The sequence below is a fragment of the Hyaena hyaena genome, unplaced genomic scaffold, assembly GCF_003009895.1.
Source record: "Hyaena hyaena isolate Hyena2069 unplaced genomic scaffold, ASM300989v1 scaffold_152, whole genome shotgun sequence".
NCBI classification, from domain to species: domain Eukaryota; kingdom Metazoa; phylum Chordata; class Mammalia; order Carnivora; family Hyaenidae; genus Hyaena; species Hyaena hyaena.
Window position 1 is genome coordinate 427554 of NW_024080784.1, and position 21268 is coordinate 448821.

The following is a 21268-nucleotide window of genomic DNA, read 5'->3' on the forward strand; positions in this document are numbered from 1 at the left end:
AAACACTGTTAGAACCAATAAATTAATTTAGTCAAGTTGCAGGATATAAAATTAACATACAGAAATCTGATGGATTTCTGTACACTAATAACAAGCTGTCAGGAAAAAAATTAAGAAAACAACCCCATTTATAATTTCATCAAAAAGAATAAAATAACTGGGAATAAATTTAACCAAGGAGGTATAAGACCTACTCTGAAAACTTTAAGACATTGATGAAAGAAGTTGAAGACACAAATAAATGGAAAGATATACTATGCTCATAGATTGGAAGAAAAAATCTTACTGAAATATATATATACTACTCAAAGCAATCTACAGATTCAATGCAATCCTCATCAGAATACCTTTGGCATTTCCCAGAGAAATAAAATGAAGAATCCTAAAATTTTTATTTAAAAAAAAAGACTCCAAATAGCTAAAGCAACCTTGAGAAAGAAGAACAAAGCTGGAAGTTTTTCACTCCCTAATTTCAAACTATACTACAAGCTATAGTGATCAAAACAGTATAGTACTGGCACAAAAACAGATACATAGATCAATGGAATAGAATAAAGGGCCTAGAAATAAACCCACAATAATATGGTCAATTAATCTATGACAAAGGAGTAAAAATATACAATGGAAAAAAGACTGTTCAATAAATGATGTTGAGAAAACTGGACAGCTACATGCAAAAGAATGAAACTGGACCACTTTCTTATACCATGTACAAAAACAAAGTCAAAATGTATTAAAGACTTGAATGTAAGTTTGAAATAATAAAATTCCTAAAAGAAAACATAAGCACTAAGCTCTTTGACATTGGTCTTAGTATTTTTTTGACCAGTCTCCTTTGGCAAGGTCAACAAAAGCTAAAATAAACAGATGGAATTCTATCAAAGTAAAGGTTCTTACACAGCAAGAAAGCCATCAACAAAACAAAAAGACCACCTACTGAGTGGTTGAAGATATTTGCAAATTACATATCCAATAAGAGGATAACATCCAAAATCTATAAAGAACCTATACAATTCAATATTTTTAAAAAATCCCAGACAACTCGATAATTATTGAGGTTGGTATTATATACGTGGGATTTCATTGTTAACTTTTCTTTCTACCTTTGTATGTAATGTACAGCATAGACAGTGTAGTTAATAATATAATAACTTTGTATCGAGTCGTATGGTAACTAGACTTATCATAGAGATGTTTTCATGATACATAAAAATATTAAATCACTGTGATCTATACCTGAAGCTAATAGGATATCATATGTTGATTATACTTAAATTGAAAAAAAAAATTTTCAGACACACAGGGTTCAAAAAGCTAGTTACTACCCCTCTGAACCCTCTCTGAAAGAATTACTAGAAGATATATTCCTGGAAATCAATTGAAGATAAATATGATAGATTCAAGAAAGAGTAGTGATCAAAGGAAAAAATTAAAGCTTGTAGTTCAGTCTAAGTAAGCATTGATTATTAAAAAGGTTTAACAAAAACTTGGAAATAAAGCCCAAATGACCTCAACTTGAGGGGTACAGAGGGAGAGTAACAAGAAGAGAAGGAGAATAAGGAAGTAAAATACTGCCACAGTTCCTAACATGCTTGGAATGAGGATACAGATCTGGGATAACTTTTTCTTTTCAGTTTATTTATTTATTTTGAGAGAGACACCGAGAGAGAGTGCAGGGGAGGGGCAGAGAGAGAGGGAGAAAGAGAATCCCAAGCAGGCTCCACACAGTTAGCATGGAGGCCAATGTGAGCTCAAACCCACAAACTCCGAGATCACAACCTGAGCTGAAACCAAGAGTTGAATGCTTAACCGACTGAGCCAGCTAGGCGTCCCTAGGATAACTCTTAATGTTAATAATAATGATAAAGTTAATAGAAAACTTTATGTATAAATATGTGTGTTGAAAAATTAGATTAGCCAGATATAGGCCATATAACTTCTAAAGCATCAGGGTAACTTAGGGCACAAAGACTTAGTCTCGTACATGCCAGGAAAGGAACAGAAGTAAACAATAAAAAGAAGAGTAAATAGAAAACAGAAAGCAATTTGTCAGGAATCAATCTAAACTTATCAGTAACCCAATAAATTTGACTGACTTATATTATTAAATAAGATTTTCAAAGTAAGTTTTAAAAAATAAGCTATATATTTACAATAACCCAAAAAATTGAAAATCAGAGTACAGAAATAAATATATTTGGCAAATGCCACAAAAGAAGGAGGCATATTAAAATCAGATATTTGAATCAGATGAAATAAAAGTCAAATTTAAGCTTACAGGGCTGAAAGGGAACATTGTATGCAACAGTTTATAGGGAGCACTTGGCAAAATGCATTGCACATAATAGGCAATCAAAAAATTTAAAAATTAGTTGTTATTCCAACTATACTTACTATTGGTATTTAGGATATGAGGGAAGTGGTGCTCAATGAAAATTATACTCAAGTTCATTAATAAGATGTAGAAGAAACACAAAGTTGAACAGGCCGATGAAAGCTAAATTAAATTCTTCAAATAAACCAATGAGTGTCATTAAGAAAAAAGACCATATTAGTTAAAATGATAATTGGATATATTTTGAAACCATGGAAGTGCTTAAATGGCTCTGAGTAATCTTGTTGCAAGTTTTAAAAGACATCTATTACATCTTTTTTATTGTAGTTTGCTTTTGGCCTGGTCTCTAACATTGCTTTCTGTTTAAGCAAATTGTTTTTATACTTTAAAAATATAAACAGGGACATTTGGGTAGCTCAGTCGGTTGAGCATGGACCCTTGATTTTGGCTCAAGTCACGATCTCATTCATGGTTCATGGGTTCGAGCCCCCCACACAACACAGAGCTGACAACAGCTGACAACACAGAGCCTGCTTGGGATTCTCTCTCTCCCTCTCTCTGCCCCTCCCCAGCGCACTCTCTATCTCTCTCTCAATCTCAAAAATATATAAATAAACTTTGAATTTTTAAAAAATATAAACAGTAAAATTTCAAAAAATGAAAAAGTTAGTGCTATATTGTTCTAGAGCTCCTTCATAGAAATTCTAAATCTTTAATTTGCAGGACATTTTCACACCATCTTTGCTTTTGGTTTTACCATCCTTGAGTTGGTTAATAGTCCCCCTACCCCTTTAAACCAGCTGTCCATGCGAGCCTCCAGAATGTAGTGACTGGCTTCCCTTCCAAGATGGCATCTTCTTTACTGAGGTCACAGAGAAAAGGAAAAGGAAAGCTGAATCCTTCCAAATTGATTTAATTTCTGACAACTTGACACAACACTGGCCAGTGACAAGATTTCTTACTGGAAGGTATCAGAGGAGGCTGCCAACACTGAGATGTTTAGATGCTCATTTCTTCAACCTGTCTCTGTTCTCCACAGCCCCTCCTCAGTAGTTCACCTGACAAACACTGGCCACAAGGCACTCCTAAGTATCTAGGAATTTCTGTGAAGTAAAAACAGAACTCTGAGACCCCAAGAAGTATGGCCTGGAGTTATCTATACTCTAGAACACATCCAGGAGCATTAGAGAATTGACAATTCAATTCCTCAGGCCTATAAAATATGCTAAGTAGTGTAACTGTTTATTAATATATTTTGAAATTCAAAAATAGGAAAATGATGGGGCACCTGGGTAGCTCAGTTGGTTAAGAATCTGACTCTTGTGGCTAAAATGAGCAAATCAGAGAACTCTAGATGCTGATGAGGATGTGGAGAAACAGACACCCTCCTACACTGTTGGTGGGAACGTAAACTAGTGCAGCCCCTCTGGAAAACAGTGTGGAGGTTCCTCAGGAAACTAACAATAGAACTCCCCTAAGACCCAGCAATAGCACTGCTAGGAATTTACCCAAGGGATACAGAAATGCTGAGGCATAGGAGCACATGTACCCCAATGTTCATAGCAGCACTCTCAACAATAGCTAAAATATGGACAGAACCTAAGTGTCCATCCACGGACGAATGGATCAAGAAGATGTGGTTTATCTATACGATGGAATACTACATGGCAATGAGAAACAATGAAATCTGGCCATGTGTAGCAACATGGATGGACCTTGAGGGTGTTATGCTGAGCGAAATAAGTCAGGCAGAGAAGAACAAATATCATATGTTTGCACGTATAGGAGGATTAGGAGGAACTTAACTGAGGACCATGTGGGAGAAGAAGGGGGGAAGTGGTGGGGGAAAGGGAGAGAGGCAAACCATGAGAGACTCTTGAATGCTGAAAACAAACTGAGGACTGATGGATGTGGGGGGGGAGGGGGAGATGGGCATGGAGGAGGGCACTTGTGGGGATGAGTACTGGGTGTTATATAGAAACCAATTTGACAATAAACTATTTGTAAAAAAAGAAAAAAAAAGAATCTGACTCTTGGTTTCGGCTCAGGTCATGATCTCTAACAGTTTGTGAGTTTGAGTCCGTGTTGGTCTTTGTGCTGACAGTGTGGACCCCTCTCTCTCAAAAACAAATAAATAAACTTAAAAAATAGGAAAATGACTACATAGAGTTTGTTTTGGTATATACATAATAAAATACTGTGTGGCTTATTTATTAAGAGTTTATAATAGCCTCAAAAATGTGTACATTAATAATGTAAGTGAAAAAAGGCATAGTACAAAATCATGTATATAATACTACCACAACTACTTGGAAATACACATCTAAAAATATTAGAAATAAAGATACAAAAATATTAATTGTACTTGTCTCTAGGATAGTGTGGTTATGGGTGATTTTTTTTTTTGGCGCCCTTTTTATTTTCCACTTTTTCAGTAATGAGAATACTGGTATCATAATAGAAAGCAAATAAAACTTCTTTTTTTAAACTTCAAAAAATATTTCCAACTATACTTCTTTATGTGGGTGTCCTCTCCTAGGCCACAGACATCACTTTTGTAAAGTCTTCCTCTAAGTATTATTTTATTTTGAGAAAGAGAAAGTATGAGTGGTGGAGGGACAGAGAGAGGAAGAGAGAAAGACTTCCAAGCAGGTTCCACACTATCAGTGCAGAGCCCAATGCGGGGCTTGAACCCATGAACCATGAGATGGTGACCTGAGCCGAAGTCAGGCACCTAACCAACTGAGCCACCCAAGTGCCCTAAGTCTTATTCTAATTAAAAATTAAAAGCAACTAGTGGCAAACACGGCACATGGTGAAATACCTAGAATTCCAGTGTATCAGCAAGACATAGAAAAGATGCTTGGAGGGCAAACAGGACTTATCCTAAGGTCAAGTGTGGTTTCTCATATTTAGTTTTGCTGACTTTTTCAATGGTCAGAGAGCAGTCTTTGAACTACTGACCTATTTCCAGTTCCCTCCAACTTCCATTGCTTTACTACTAGCATGCATACCCTATTAAGAAAACTGCTTTATAAAGTTTCTCTGAAGAAGCTCTTTCAAGATATATATTATTTAAAATAATAAGATTGTAGAAAAAATTGAGCACAGACAATGGTTTTCTGAAGTCAGCCATAGCTTAGTCTCTGATAGATGATTTATAAAGAAACTAAAATTCAAAGTATTAGTTATATGTTTCAGTGGCATTGCTTGGTAAACGGGTCACACCTACAACTTGACTTAAAATGTCTTTCTTAAAATTGAATGTTATCCAGTGGTACGTGGGGGGAAGAACAAGAAAAATGCAATATAAACTCAATTAAGCAATTTTATATTGGCTACCTTGTTCCAGAGAAATAGTAGCAAAGAATCTTACATATAACCATTGAAAATCAAACCTGTATATAGACCAATAAGAACATTCTCCATTATAAGTTGGTGCTTTTATTAAACATTGGCTTTAAAATTATTTAGATTTCTAGGGACACCTGGGTGGCACAGTCTATTAAGCTTCTGACTCTTGATTTTGCTTTCTGGTTTTTTAAATATAATTTATTGTCAAATTGGTTTTTATACAACACCCAGTGCTCATCCCAACAAGTGCCCTCCTCAATGCCCATCACCCACTTTCCCCTCTCCCTCACTCCCCATCAACCCTCAGTTTGTTCTCAGTATTTTAAGAGTCTCTTCGGTTTGCCACCCTCCCTCTCTAACTTTTTCCCCCCGTCCCCTCCCCCATGGTTTCCTCTTAAGTTCAAGATCCATATATGAATGAAAAAATATGGTATCTGTCTTTCTCTGACTGGCTTATTTCATTTAGCATAATACTCTCCATTTCCATCCACATTGCTGCAAATGGCCAGATTTCATTCTTTCTCATTGCCAAGTAGTATTCCATTGTATATATAAACCACGTCTTCTTGATCCATTTGTCAGTTGATGGGCATTTAGGCTCTTTCCATAATTTGGCTGTTGTTGAAAGTGCTGCTATAAACATTGGGGTACATGAGCCCTTATGCATGAGCACTCCTGTATCCCTTGGGTAAATTACTAGCAGTGCTATGGCTGGGTCATAGGGTAATTTTATTTTTAATTTTTTGAGGAACCTCCACACTCTTTTCCAGAGTGGCTGCACCAGTCTGCATTCCTACGACTCTTGATTTTGGCTCAGGTCATGATCTCATGGTTCGTGAGTTTGAGCTCTACATCGGGCTCTGTGCTTTGTCAGCACAGTGTCTATCTCTTCCTCTCCCTATCTGGCACCTTCTCTTTCTCCCTCAGAAATAAATAAATAAACTTAAAAAAATAGTAGAATAAAACAATTTAGAATTCTTAACAACAATGTGAGCATCTTGTATTTTCTTTTTTTGGTGTTTTTTTCTTTGGTTTTAAACTGTTGAATTGTTTATTCTGGCTCAGGTCATGATCTCATGGTTTGTGAGTTTGAGCCTTGCATCAGGCTCTGTGCTGTGTCAGCATAGAGCCTGCTTGGGATTCTCTTTCTCCCCCCCTCTCTCTCTCTGCTACCCTCTCTCTCTCCCTCAGGAAAAAAAATACAGAAACATTTAAAAAAACAATAAAATAATTTCAAATTCTTTAAAACAATTTGAGCATCTTCTTGTATTTTTTGTGGTTTTTTGTTTGTTTTTAAACTACTGAATTGTTTATTTCTCAAACTACAACTCTTCACTATTATAGTAAATTCCATATTTCAGCATTTCACTAGAAACTTCATGTGATAAAATGACCATTGACTGAATTCTGGGACTGTAAGAAGGTAGGATGCCTCCTCGTGGTCTTCTAGTTCACAGCAGTAAAAACACATTAGGGGAGATCTTGTATTTTCTAAAAATTCCTCCCTCTTGCCTACCCAGAATAATTATGTTCCTTCTGACTTAGAATACGTTTCACAAAAATGCTTTTAAAGCTAAAGAAGGATTTTATTTAAGCTTATAATTTAAGGTAAGTAGACTGATGATAGGTTGGTAGTCTGAGTTAATATTGTACTAAGTCGATCTTTTTTTTTTTCTTAAACATGGTCATTTTTATTAACACAAAACTCACTTGACCATTTAGATAACAAAATAATAAAGTGAGAGGCCCAGAATATTATAGACAAAAATCATAAACAGTACCAAAGACCCATAGATAGATAAAGACAATTTTTCTTTCAGCTAAGTATCCCCTTGCTTAAAGATTAAGTAGTACGCTTGCATATTGTACTGCAACTTTGTCCAGTACTGTTGCTCTGCTGATTACCATATGAAAAATAAAAATACCCATCATAATTTAGAAATTCATTTGTAGTGCCTCTTTGTCTTACTTTAAAACAAAGATAGCACCACATTTTGCAGGGGAAGAAAAGGAAACTAACACTTATCGAGACTCTTGTCATATCCCAGGCAATACATTATTTTCTCTCAACGTCCTCCAGCCTAGGTCATATTTCTGTCTTTTTGGTGAAAAAGCTGAGTGCCTTCTCCCATTCTGAAGACAATATTCTTTATTAATATTATTCCAACAAGAGTGTAAATCAACGCAATGCATGTAATAAAATCCTCAAACAAAATTGAATTTGAGTGAAATATAGGGGAACCAATCGAAGAAAAGAATATTTGAAATGCAGTGCATGCAGGGAAACTCTCAAATAGAGCTCATCCTTTACCTTCACCTAAGCTGTCGTGGTTTAGGGAAATACCTACATGTGAAGGTAGGGAAGCCTTCAACTGAAGGACACACCTTGCTAGACTTCCCAGGACTCATACTCAAGATAAGCCTCATAAATATACATGAATGTGGGAGCGTCTTTACCTATGGCACATCCCTTATTAAATAATAAAGAATTTTTCCCAAATAGAGACCTTATGAATATAATCAACTAATTTAACATCACAGAATTCATAGAGATGAAAAATCCTTATGAATCTGGCACATGTGGGATTTCTTGGCCAGTCTGTAATTCTATATCTTAGCTTAAACCTAAAGTCGCCAACTTTAGGTGATCTAATATATTCTGGAAAATATTAAAAAAAGCAAATTTTCATAGGTAATGTAAAATGCTTCATTACTTTTAGAGCCATTTAGGCCAATATTTGTAGAAAAAAATATGATTAAAATATGGCTTCTATTGCCTGTGTTCATATTATTATTGTTATCAACCTAGAATGGGACAATTTAAGTTTTCATTCTGAATTATAATACACATTAATTGAATGCCTTTCTTCTTTTTTTTTGAAAATTATTTTTTTATTGCAAAGCAGATAGGTAAAGTAAAAATCAAAAGTCCTCCCATGCTAACCCCATTTCTCATAGTTAAAATGTACACATATATTTCTCTCCATCTCTTTCTCTTTCTCTCTGCCCCTGCCCTGCCCTCTCTCTCTCTCTCTCACAAAAATAAATAAATACACATTAAAAAAAGAAAGATAAGTTCCTAAAAGAGAAAAGGGAAATTAGAGAATCAGATATGTATGCGTACATATACTTACATGTAAGTATGTAATTTTCATTTTGATAGTTACTGCCAAATTGCCCCTCAAAAAAATAGATCTCATTCTTTTTTTAAATTTACAAAGGAAATCTTTTTTAATTTCAGCTCTCCTCAGGTATTATTGATGTAAAATTGTGAGAAATGAAAAGTGTGCATTGTGGCGATATATGTATATGTTGTGAAAAAACTCCTTCCATCTAGTTCATTAACACATTCATCGCCTAACATATTTATCTTTTTTCTGTGAAAAGACTTAGTTTCTACTCTCTCGTATCATTCTTGAAAGTATTAAACTATGAGCTGATTAAAACATAATTCTATTCTTGGGGCGCCTGGGTGGCTTAGTCGGTTAAGCGTCTGACTTTCGCTTAGGTCATGATCTCGCGGTTCGTGGGTTCGAGCCCCGCGTCGGGCTCTGTGCTGACTGCCAGCTCAGAGCCTGGAGCCTGCTTCAGATTCTGTGTCCCCCTCTCTCTCTGACCCTCCCCTGCTCACGCTGTCTCTCTCTCTCCTAGAAATAAAAAATGTATATATATATTAAAACAAACAAACAAACATAATTCTATTCTCAAAGCACTCCAACATAGATGATAGAGAGGACCATCAAGTTTCCAGCTAAGAAACCTCTTTAAATTATCATTGCTTACAAAAATATTCCTCATTTTTGACACAATATTAGAAAGTCATATTTTAAAAATCTATATTAAACATCATTGTGACCTTGCTATATCTAAGGAACAAAGTTACCTTAAGGCATTTTATTGATTATTAAACTTTTTTTTTCTGTGTTCCTACTTCAACCCACTCTATTTTTTTTTTTTACAAATAGTTTATTGTCAAATTAGTTTCCACATAACACTCAGTGCTCATCCCCACAAGTGTCCTCCTCCATGCCCATCCCCCCCTCCCCCCACATCCATCAGTCCTCAGTTTTTGTCAGCATTCAAGAGTCTCTCATGGTTTGCCTCTCTCCATTTCCCCCACCATTTCCGCCCTTCTTCTCTCCCTTGTTCCTCCATCAAGTTCCTCCTAATCCTCCTATACGTGCAAACATATGATATTTGTCCTTCTCTGCCTGACTTATTTCGCTCAGCATAACACCCTCAAGGTCCATCCATGTTGCTACACATGGCCAGATTTCATTGTTTCTCATTGCCATGTAGTATTCCATGGTATAGATAAACCACATCTTCTTGATCCATTCATCTGTTGATGGACACTTAGGCTCTTTCCATGTTTTAGCTATTGTGGAGAGTGCTGCTATGAACATTGGGGTACATGTGCTCCTATGCCTCAGCATTTCTGTATCCCTTGGGTAAATTCCTAGCAGTGCTATTGCTGGGTCATAAGGGAGTTCTATTGTTAGTTTCCTGAGGAACCTCCACACTGTTTTCCAGAGGGGCTGTACCAGTTTACATTCCCACCAACAGTGTAGGAGGGTGCCCGTTTCTCCACATCCTCGCCAGCATCTAGAGTTCTCTGATTTGCTCATTTTAGCCACTCTGACTGGCGTGAGGTGGTATCTCAGTGTGGTTTTGATTTGTATTTCCCTGATGAGGAGGGATGCTGAGCATCGTTTCATGTGTCTGTTGGCCATCTGGATGTCCTCTTTGGAGAAGTGTCTGTTCATGTCTTCTGCCCATTTCTTCACTGGGTTGTTTGTTTTTCGGGCGTGTAGTTTGGTGAGTTCCTTATAGATTCTGGATATTAACCCTTTATCTGATATGTCATTTGCAACTATCTTTTCCCATTCCGTTGGTTGCCTATTAATTTTCTGGGTTGTTTCCTTGGCTGTGCAGAAGCTTTTAATCTTGATGAGGTCCCAACAGTTTATTTTTGCTCTTGATTCCCTTGCTTTTGGGGATGTGTCAAGTAAGAAGTTGCTGCGGTGGAGGTCAAGGAGGTTGTTTCCTGCTTTCTCCTCTAGGGTGTTGATAGTTTCCTGTCTCACGTTCAGGTCCTTTATCCATTTTGAGTTGATTTTTGTGCATGGTGTGAGAAAATGATCTAGTTTCATTCTTCTGCATGTTGCTGTCCAGTTCTCCCAACACCATCTGTTAAAAAGGCTGTCTTTTTTCCATTGGATATTCTTTCCTGCTTTGTCAAAGATCAGTTGGCTGTATACTTTTGGGTCCACTTCTGAGTTCTCAATTCTGTTCCATTGGTCTATGTGTCTGTTTTTGTGCCAATACCATACTGTCTTGAGGATGACAGCTTTGTAGTAGAGGCTGAAGTCTGGGATGGTGATACCTCCCGTTTTGGTTTTATTTTTCAGTATTACTTTGGCTATTCGGGGTCTTTTGTGGTTCCATACAAATTTTTGGATAGTTTGTTCTAGTTTTGAGAAGTATGCTGGTGCAATTTTGATTGGAATTGCATTGAATGTGTAGAGTGCTTTAGGTAGTAATGACATCTTAACTATATTTATTCTTCCTATCCATGAGCATGGAATGTTTTTCCATTTCTTTGTGTCTTCTTCAATTTCCTTCATAAGTTTTCTATAGTTTTCATCATACAGATCTCTTGTATCCTTGGTTAGGTTTATTCCGAGGTATTTTATGGTTTTTTGTGCAATTGTGAATGGGAGCAGTTTCTTAACCCACTCTATTATAAATAATAGATACCACTGTATTTATAATAAATTAAATATAGGGGCTCTGTTTTTAGAGTTAGTCATCAAAGCATAATTATAAATTGCTGTGTTACAGAGGTGTCTCCCCTGTAGACAGACATTTCTTCAAATGCAGTTCACATACAACCCCATTTACCTCAGGAGAACATAATTTAAACCAAAGAGAACTAACACACCCTTTCAGGGAAATTGCCATACCTTCAAAGATACCGCTAAAACTATAGAGCTCTTCAAATACCACGCTTGACCTCAAGGATTTGGTTATGTTATAATTTTACTTCATGTAATTATTAAGAGAGAGTCTGGGACCATATCATTTTTGTAATTAGAAAAGACCCACAAGTTCACACCCTTACCAATCTGGACTCTGAAATCCAGGGAATGGAAGGCTCCCTCTGTGGTCCCCCAAAGGTACTTTGTCTCCAACTAAGCCTGACCCAGTATTTATACAAATTCATGAAATAATGAGTGTATGCTATAATACGCTTCTACTGAATTTTTAATAAATGCAAGATAATTTATTCAAATCACTGACACTCTTGCAAAATGATTTTTTAGATTTCTCTCTGCTTCTTTCTCTTCAAAGCAGACTAAACTTTCCATTTCACTTGATTATAAATATTTGCATTCCTAAAGAAAATAACTTCACTTTGCTTATCTGCCAACAGTTAGAATGGGAGAAATAAAGACTATTATAGAGTAAAATTAAATATATTGGACTTTAAAATAAAGATCGAAAAGAAACATACAGTCTGAACATATCACACATGGCTCTGTCTATGGTAGATGTCTTGGAAATAATTCATTTAGATTCATCTAGAAGAGTTAGTCATTCACAACTAATAATGAGAAAAAGACTACTAATCTGATTTTTCACTTGAATAGTAGGTTCTTAGAGTCCATGTCAATTCCATCTTTTTCAATTCAATTTTTCACTTTAAAAATACTCTAAAGCCTAAAAGGAGTCATCATATGCATCATTTATAACCTTAACTTGTTTTGTGGATCAGTAGGCTGAGTAGTTTAATTGGGATAAATGGAGCAAGTAAAAGACCAATGAACCAGTGTGAAATTTTCTTGTATGAATCAAGAGAGGTTCCTTGTTAATTTACAGTGGTCCAGCACTATTAAGAGCTGCTTCACAGTTATTTTTGAGTTTCTTGAATGATTAATATAGCCTGTTAAAATATATATTTACAAAAGGCATTTCCTAAACATCTTGGTCCCAAATCTATTATAAACTGAAATGGCTCAACATAATCATCCTGACATAGCACACTCTTTAGAACTGTAACTACTAAAATAACAGCAAACTGAGAAAAAGAAGATCTCAATTTTAGAGCAAAACAGGCAGTTGGCCTTAGGCAAGCTGCTCACCTCCATGTGTCTCAGTTTCCTCCATTCGTGGGCAAGTGAGTTGTTTGAATAGCCATGTCCAGATTAGACATGACAAAACATATATACTAAGGAGAAATAAGAGTTTAAAAATATTAGATATTTTTATTCTCCTCTGTATATCCGAATATATATATATTTTGACATGATCTAGTTTAACTCTTAGTTTTTCTTTTTTTGAAAACTTGCTACAGTGTAGCCATTTCTACAACTTTACATTTTATAACTAATTTTTAATGTGAAAAATACGAGTGCTTATAATCTTATGATACTATTTTATCTGGTTCCCTGTGTCCTTAGTTCAAATTTGACACCTCATCTTGACTCTGAGTACTTTGAGAATAAAGACCATCATGTATTATGTGTGGTACTGATTAAATGTATCCTTCTACAGGGGTGCCTGGGTGGCCTCAGTTGGTTAAGTGTCTGACTTCAGCTCAGGTCATGATCTCACAGTCCATGGGTTCGAGCCCCGCATTGGGCTCTGTGCTGACAGCTCAGAGCCTGGAGCCTGTTTCAGATATTCTGTGTTTCCCTTGCTCTCTGCCCCTCCCCCGCTTGCTCTCTGTCTCTGTCTCTCAAAATAAAATAAAGACATAAAAAAAATTTTAAAAATGTATCCTTCTACAGAAAAATCATAATGGTGAATGGAACATGTTTAAGTTTGTTCATTACTCAAAATCTGTTGTACCACATCTTTTTTTCAGAATTGTTAATTACTAAGTAAATTTTCTTCATTAAAAGTAAAATGTTATACTGTATAAAGCTTTGACTTAATATTCCAACTGTTAATGAGTCTTTTTTTTTTTTTTTAAGGTGGGACGTCTTGGGAGCTGTCATTGGTACAGAATGCGGAACAGTAGAATCAGGTTTATCAATGGTCTTCCTCAAAGATGGAGAAAGGAAATTATGCACCCCGTATATGGACACCACCGGCTATGGGAACCTGAGGTTTTACTTTGTTATGGGTAGGTATATTTAGAACAAATTTTGTTGACCTAAGGCAGAATCTAGGCCACCCCCTATTCCTGTGGAAGTAAGATTATTGTGCAACAACATAAAATGAAATTCATGAAGTATGAGTTCTACTGGGTGAGCAAAAACTCACACCGGCTTCAGTCAGCTCTTCTGGACCCATCCGGTAAGAGAGCTGGTCCTGGCATGCCTTGATAGGCATGAAGATAAAATGCCTTCATTCCGCCTCTCTCTCAGTGGTCATAGCTGAAAAGACAATGGGAGAGAAGCGGAGAAGAACTTAACTCCTTTGTCCAAAGCCCCTGGCTTCCCCTAGAAATAACCATCAAGGTAAGTAATTTGTTTTCATGGACATATCATCATTGCATAACTGTTCTTTTGTGGGAAGCCAGGAAACAGCTTTGTAATACTTTAATAATACTCTCAACTGTCTAATACGTGGCAAATACCCAAAGAAAGTATTCACAAGTTGTTGTTTTTTTCCCTCCAGATTATTGTAGAGCAAATAAATGGGTAAACAGTTAGAAAAACACCCCAGGAAGAATTAGGGCGTTGACATGTGGGACTTCTCAAATGTATCGTGTTAGTTACGTGTTCTCTCGCTGAATGTCCTTCCAGAAATGTGAGTAGGTGTCACATGCCTTCTTTGTTGAGTGACTGGAAAAGCACAGGCAACACCTGGAAGTGAAAGAGGAAATAAACATTTACCACCTTTGATCTTACTTACGGAGATGTCAGTTCATCAGGACAAACAGGCCCCCTGAGTCTAGGCTTCAGCACTGGCTGTTTATCCCTCTCACATTCCTCACTTCCTACAGCTTGGAGTGACATGGGAAACTTTAGGTTCTGTCATGCTCCAAAACACTGTCTGCTTGATGCTACTTCATTTTTAATGATGATCTATTTGATGATAGTGAAGTTGTGGATATGAAATGTAATGTCATCTTCCTACATTAAGGATATCCCCACATTGACTCTGCAATGGTTTGTATATAGAAAGGCCCAGAGTTCATTTCCTTTACGTAATTAGAATTCAAAATGGCTCTCATGAAGAGAGATTCCTGGGAAACCTTAACCCTCCCCTCGAAAAAGTTGTAATAAACATTTGGCATGTCAGTACTTCTAACTTTAAGCATTTAACCTTTTCACCATTTTTCACATAATATATTTGAATTCTTGCTTTTTTTTCATAGTGGATCATCCTAAATCAATCCAATTCAGTGCCTTTATAAGACATTGTCATGTTTATATAAGTGCCTTAGTAGAAGAGATTCAGTCATCTTTAATTCTTTTGGAAACAAAGCAGGTTATGAATGAATCAATTAAAATAATATTGACAATGAGGGAAAAAACTCATTTGAATGAGCCAAAAATACATTATCCCAAATAAAAGCATCTCCATTTAACTTTAAAAAAAAAAAAATGAATTGTGACTCAGTATAGAGCGCTGAGCAAGGGATATGTGGGGAATACAATTGAGGGAAATAATGGCACCTAAATCACAGAGGTGCTGATCAATGAAGGAATACATGAAAACCCCGGAAAACAGTGCCTAAGTGGGATGCTTAGGTGGTTCAGGAGGTTAAGCATTTGACTTTTCAATTTAAGCTCATTTCATGATCTCACAGTTTATGACTTTAAGTCCCGCGTGGGGCTCCGTGTTGATAGCACAAAGCCTGCTTGGAATTCTCTCTCTCTCTCTCTGTCTCTCTCTCAAAATAAATAAACTTTTAAAATTGGTTTAAAAAACACTGCTTAATGAAAATAGGTAAGACTTAATTTATCTTTTTATATATATAAAAATTACTTAGATCCCTTGCCCACAAGTAACATCCAAAAGTCAGTCAGAGATTCCCACCAACAGTGTAAGAGGGTGTCCGTTTCTCCACATCCTCGCCAGCATCTTGTGTTCTCTGATTTGCTCATTTTAGCTATTCTGACTGGCGTGAGGTGGTATCTCAGTGTGGTTTTGATTTGTATTTCCCTGATGAGGAGGGATGCTGAGCATCGTTTCATGTGTCTGTTGGCCCTCTGGAAGTCCTCTTTGGAGAAGTGTCTGTTCACATCTTCTGCCCATTTCTTCACTGGGTTGTTTGTCTTTCGGGTGTGGAGTTTGGTGAGTTCCTTATAAATTCTGGATATCAACCCTTTATCTGATATGTCATTTGCAACTATCTTTTCCCATTCCGTTGGTTGCCTGTTAGTTTTGTGGGTTGTTTCCTTTGCCGTGCAGAAGCTTTTAATCTTGATGAGGTCCCAATCGTTTATTTTTGCTCTTGATTCCTTTGCTTTGGGGGATGTGTCAAGTAAGAGGTTGCTGCGGTGGAGGTCAAGGAGGTTGTTTCCTGCTTTCTCCTCTAGGGTGTTGATAGTTTCCTGTCTCACGTTCAGGTCCTTTATCCATTTTGAGTTTATATTTGTGTATGGAGTGAGAAATTGATCTAGTTTCATTCTTCTGCATGTTGCTGTCCAGTTCTCCCAACACCATCTGTTAAAGAGGCTGTCTTTTTTCCATTGGATATTCTTTCCTGCTTTGTCAAAGATCAGTTGGCTGTATACTTTTGGGTCCACTTCTGAGTTCTCAATTCTGTTCCATTGGTCTATGTGTCTGTTTTTGTGCCAATACCATACTGTCTTGATGATGACAGCTTTGTAGTAGAGGCTAAAGTCTGGGATTGTGATACCTCCCATTTTGGTTTTATTTTTCAGTATTAGTTTGGTTATTCGGCGTCTTTTGTGGTTCCATACAAATTTTAGGATAGTTTGCTCTAACTTTGAGAAGTATGCTGGTGCAATTTTGATTGGAATTGCGTTGAATGTGTAGATAGCTTTGGGTAGTAATGACATCTTAACTATATTCTTCCTATCCATGAGCATGGGATGTTTTCCATTTCTTTGTGTCTTCTTCAATTTCCTTCATAAGTTTTCTGTAGTTTATCTATACGATGGAATACTACATGGCAATGAGAAACAATGAAATCTGGCCATGTGTAGCAACATGGATGGACCTTGAGGGTGTTATGCTGAGAGAAATAAGTCAGGCAGAGAAGGACAAATATCATATGTTTGCACGTATAGGAGGATTAGGAGGAACTTAACTGAGGAATGAGGGAAAGGGAGAGAAGCAAACCATGAGAGACTTTTGAATGCTGACAAAAACTGAGAACTGATGGATGTAGGGGGGAAGGAGGATGGGTATGGAGGAGGGCACTCGTGGGGATGAGCACTGGGTGTTATGTGGAAACTAATTTGACAATAAACTATTTGTAAAAAAAAAAAAAGGCAGAGAAAGACAATTACCAAATGATTTCACTCATGTGGAATTTAAGACACAAACAAGCAAAGGAAAAAGAGAGAGACAAACGAAGAAACAGACTCTTAATTACAGAGAACAAACTGATGATTAACCAGAGGGGAGGTGAATGGGCAGATGGGCTAAATAGGTGACAGGGATTAAGGAGGGCAATTGTCATAATGAGCACCAGGTGTTGTACAGAAGTGTTGAATCACTACACCTGAAACTAATTTATCACTATGTTAACTATACTGAGATTTTTGAAATAAAATGTTTACTTTATTTATTTATTTTGAGGGAGAGAGAGTTAGAGAAAGAGCATGAAAAGGGGAGGGGCAGAGACAGAGGGAGAGAGAGAATCCTAAGTCTTTGTACTGTCAGCACAGAGGCCAATGCAGGGCTCAATATGAACCATGAATTTATGGCCTAGCTGAAACCAAGAGTCAGAACCTTAACCACTCAGGTGTCCCTGGAATTTAAAAAAAAATTTTTTTTAAAAGAGAGAGAATGTAGGGGCACCTGGGTGGCTCAATTGGTTAAGTGTCCAACTTTGGCTCAGGTCATGATCTCACAGGTTGTGAGTTCAGGGCCCACGTCGGTCTCTGTGCTGACAGCTCAGAGCCTGGACTCTGCTTCAGAATCTGTGCCTTCCTCTCTTTATGCTCCCTCAACTCTCTCTCTCTCTCAAAAATAAATAAACATTAAAAGTTTTTTTAAAAAAGAGAGATTGTAATGGGCTGTAATGAAATGAAGATGCTGTGACAGTGCCAAGGATGCTCTGGGTCACTGCAGCTGAAGGATATGAAGACCAACACTTCATGAGGGAGATGGCATTTGAACTTGAAGGATGGACGTAATTTAAATTCTAAGAGATTTCAAATTAATAGAACACTGTGTTCATTATATTTGAATAAAAACTTTAAACACACACAAAAAATATAACTTAAACCAAGGAATAGACGCAAAAGGAAGATGATAGTTCTCTCAAAAAATAGGAAAATAAGGGACCTTTCATTTTATATAAACATTAGAACGGTAACTGTAATGTTTTTAAAAATCTGTCCTTACACTTCTGCCATTATATGAATGAGAAAGTTTTGAGAGTCATTGAAAAATGAAGAGTTAAGAATATGTTTAAAAATTTAAGGGTTTGAAGGGAGCAGAGCATGGAAAGCTAAGCCAGTAGTTTGGATAAAAGCACAATTATAAATTCACATGATGGGTTTGGGGCAGGTGAATTTTTCCAGTATAACTGAATGGAAGGATAGAAGGGGGGCAAGAAAAGGGAACTGGAGATGAGTGGTGATTTTCTTTAATATCAGCTGAGAAATACAGATTCTCTTTCTCTAGGCAGCATGGAGCCATCAGATGATTCCTGTCCGCTCTGTGACATATTCTCATCCACGGATTTGAAAGATAACTCTGGCATGAGTGTGAAGGAAAGACTGAAATGGTCAGAAATTAGAGACCAGGAGACCAGTTAGAGTTAGGTAGGAGTGCCAGAGTGAAGGGAAGAAAAACAACACAGCTTTTCAAATTTTTTTTAAAATAGAAGTATAATTGACATGCTATGTTCTATTAGTTTTAAGTGTACATCATAGTGATTAGATAGTTTCAAACATTTAAAAATGATTCCTACAGGGGCGCCTGGGTGGCTTAGTCGATTAAGCGTCCGACTTTCGCTTAGGTCATGATCTCTCAGTTCGTGGGTTCGAGCCCCGCGTCGGGCTCTGTGCTGACTGCCAGCTCAGAGCCTGGAGCCTGTTTCAGCCTGTGACTCCCTCTCTCTCTGACCCTCCCCTGCTCACGCTGTCTCTCTCTCTCTCCTAAAAATAAATAAAACATTAAAAAAAAATAAAAAAAAAATGATTCCTACAATGAATCTAGTTACCATCTGTCACCATACAGTTATTACATATTATTGACTATATTCCCTATGCTGTACTTCTTAATACCCTTTACCTATTTAAATCTGAATTTCAGATAAACAACAAATAATTTTTTGTATAAATATTATTCATGGAATGTATTTTATCTGGCAACCCTAAGTTAAGAGACTACTGCACTAGTCTAAGCAACAAAGGAATATGGCAGTGACTTAGGTAACAATGTGAAGGAGGGGACAGAGAATAAATAGCTGAAGAGAAGGAACCAACAATTGAGGTTCACACCCAAATGACTATGGAGATTATGAGAACAGTAATGGAAAAGACAGAGGTTTCTTTCTTGGGTGAGTGGAAGAATGGCACCATTTCCTGAAAGAGAAAATGTCCAAAATTAAATAAAGAGTAAATACAGAGTAGAAGATTTTGACATTAGATGTGTTGAGGTTAAGGCTTCCAGAAAGCCATATGAAGGTAGAAATTCTCATCATGTTCTGATTCAGATTTGAAAATCATCAGCATACAGTTGGAGCCACTAGAGTGGCCATGTTCTCCCAAAAGAAGGCAGAGTAAACAAAGGGCATGAAAAATTCTTAGGGAGAAACCTCATCTAGGTAAAGGTGGAAGGCATATGTGTAGACAAAGGATACTGAGAAAGAACATAAAGATATATGGGTGGGGAAAAAAAAGTTAAAAAAAAAGGGGTGTCGCCTGGGTGGCTTAGTTGGTTAAGCGTCCGACTTTCACTTAGGTCATGATCTCACGGTTTATGGGTTCGAGCCCCGCATCGGGCTCTGTGCTGACTGACAGCTCAGAGCCTGGAGTCTATTTCGGAGTCTGTATCTCCCTCTCTCTCTGACCCTCCCCTCCTCACGCTGTCTCTCTCTCTCTCTCCTAGAAAAAAAAAAAAGTTTAAAAAAGATATGTGGTGGAAGGTGTCATTCTGCACTGAAGGAGGAAAGGAGGAGTTTGGTTTGGGACTGTGGATCAGCAGTGTAGGGAATGCCACAGAGAAGCCAACCAGGATAGGGGCTGAGAGGCCCCACTGACTTCTGAGGGAGTATCCCCCACAGTGTGGTGCATGGAAAGCTAAAGTACATAAAGTTAAAAAGAAATTAAGTCATATGTCACTAAAAAAGGACCATTCCTTCAAGAAATTCATCAGTAAATGGAAGAAAAGAAATGGGGTCTAAGATCTTGAGGTTTAGAAAGTGGAATATAACAAGGTGGTTTTAGCATAGGATAGGATTTTTTTTAATGTTTATTTTTGAGAGAGAGAGAGAGAGACAGAGTGTGAGTGTGGGAGGGGCAGAGAGAGACACACACACAGAATCAAAAGCAGGCTCTAGGCTGTGAGCTGTCAGCACAGAGCCCTACGCAGGGCTTGAACTTACAAGCGGTGATATCATGACCTGAGCTGAAGTCGGAAGCTCAGCTGAGTGAGCCACCCAGGTGCCACTAGCATAGGATAGGATTTAATAGGATAGGACAGGACAGTAGGGTTAAGATCAGGTAGGGTAAGACTAGACCTATAGAAAGACTTTAAAAAGTTTGGTAGCTGATGGAGAAGAAAGCAATATGGGAAGAGATCTAAGATTTGGTAGGCAATTTATAATGTCACCTTAGGAAAATCAGTGTCTGGTTGTTAATCTAGGCAAGATCTTATTCCCTCCGTCTCTGGCCCTGCCTGTATGTTCTTCCTGGTTTTATCCCTGGGTTCATATCCTTCTACTCTATTTCTAGAAAATTTGGTCAACTTTCAAAATTTGGTTCTGATCTGTTTCCTTCATTCATCCATTCATTCATTCAAAGGAAATTCACTAAGGACCAGTCTCCACCACTGTTCTTAGAACCAGAATGCAGTGAACATGACAAAAATAACCTAACATACATCATTCATTCATTATTCCTTCAACATATTTATTGAACATCTCCCATATACCCAGCTCTTTCAGCCCACACTTGTATCCCTTTTCTCTGAATTTTGACTGCCATTATGGCAGCACACCAGAGTTTACCACTAATTATTCTTCTTTGGTGTATATTAACCTTGCTTTCTTTGCTAAATTACAAACTTTTTATGGTCCGGGTCTATTTTCCCTTCAAGCCTCATGCCCTGTACACAGTAAATAACACAATCACTTTTGTAGTATAAATAAGTATCTTAAAAGCTACTTGAAACAGGACTCAAAATATTTTAAAACAGTCCATCTAATATTTATTGAAATCTTCTATACTTTAATTGCTGTACAAAATGCCCCTT

General features: G+C 37.1%; 1 protein-coding gene across 2 annotated transcripts in view; it reads left to right on the top strand.

Moving 5' to 3' along the window:
- Positions 1–21268, top strand: part of RELN (reelin) — a 544526-nt gene that overhangs the window by 338527 nt on the left and 184731 nt on the right. For both annotated transcript variants that reach the window (XM_039239122.1, XM_039239123.1), the window contains exon 12: positions 13669–13820. In XM_039239122.1, coding sequence (XP_039095053.1) covers positions 13669–13820 — 152 coding nt within the window. The remainder of the gene's footprint in view (positions 1–13668; positions 13821–21268) is intronic.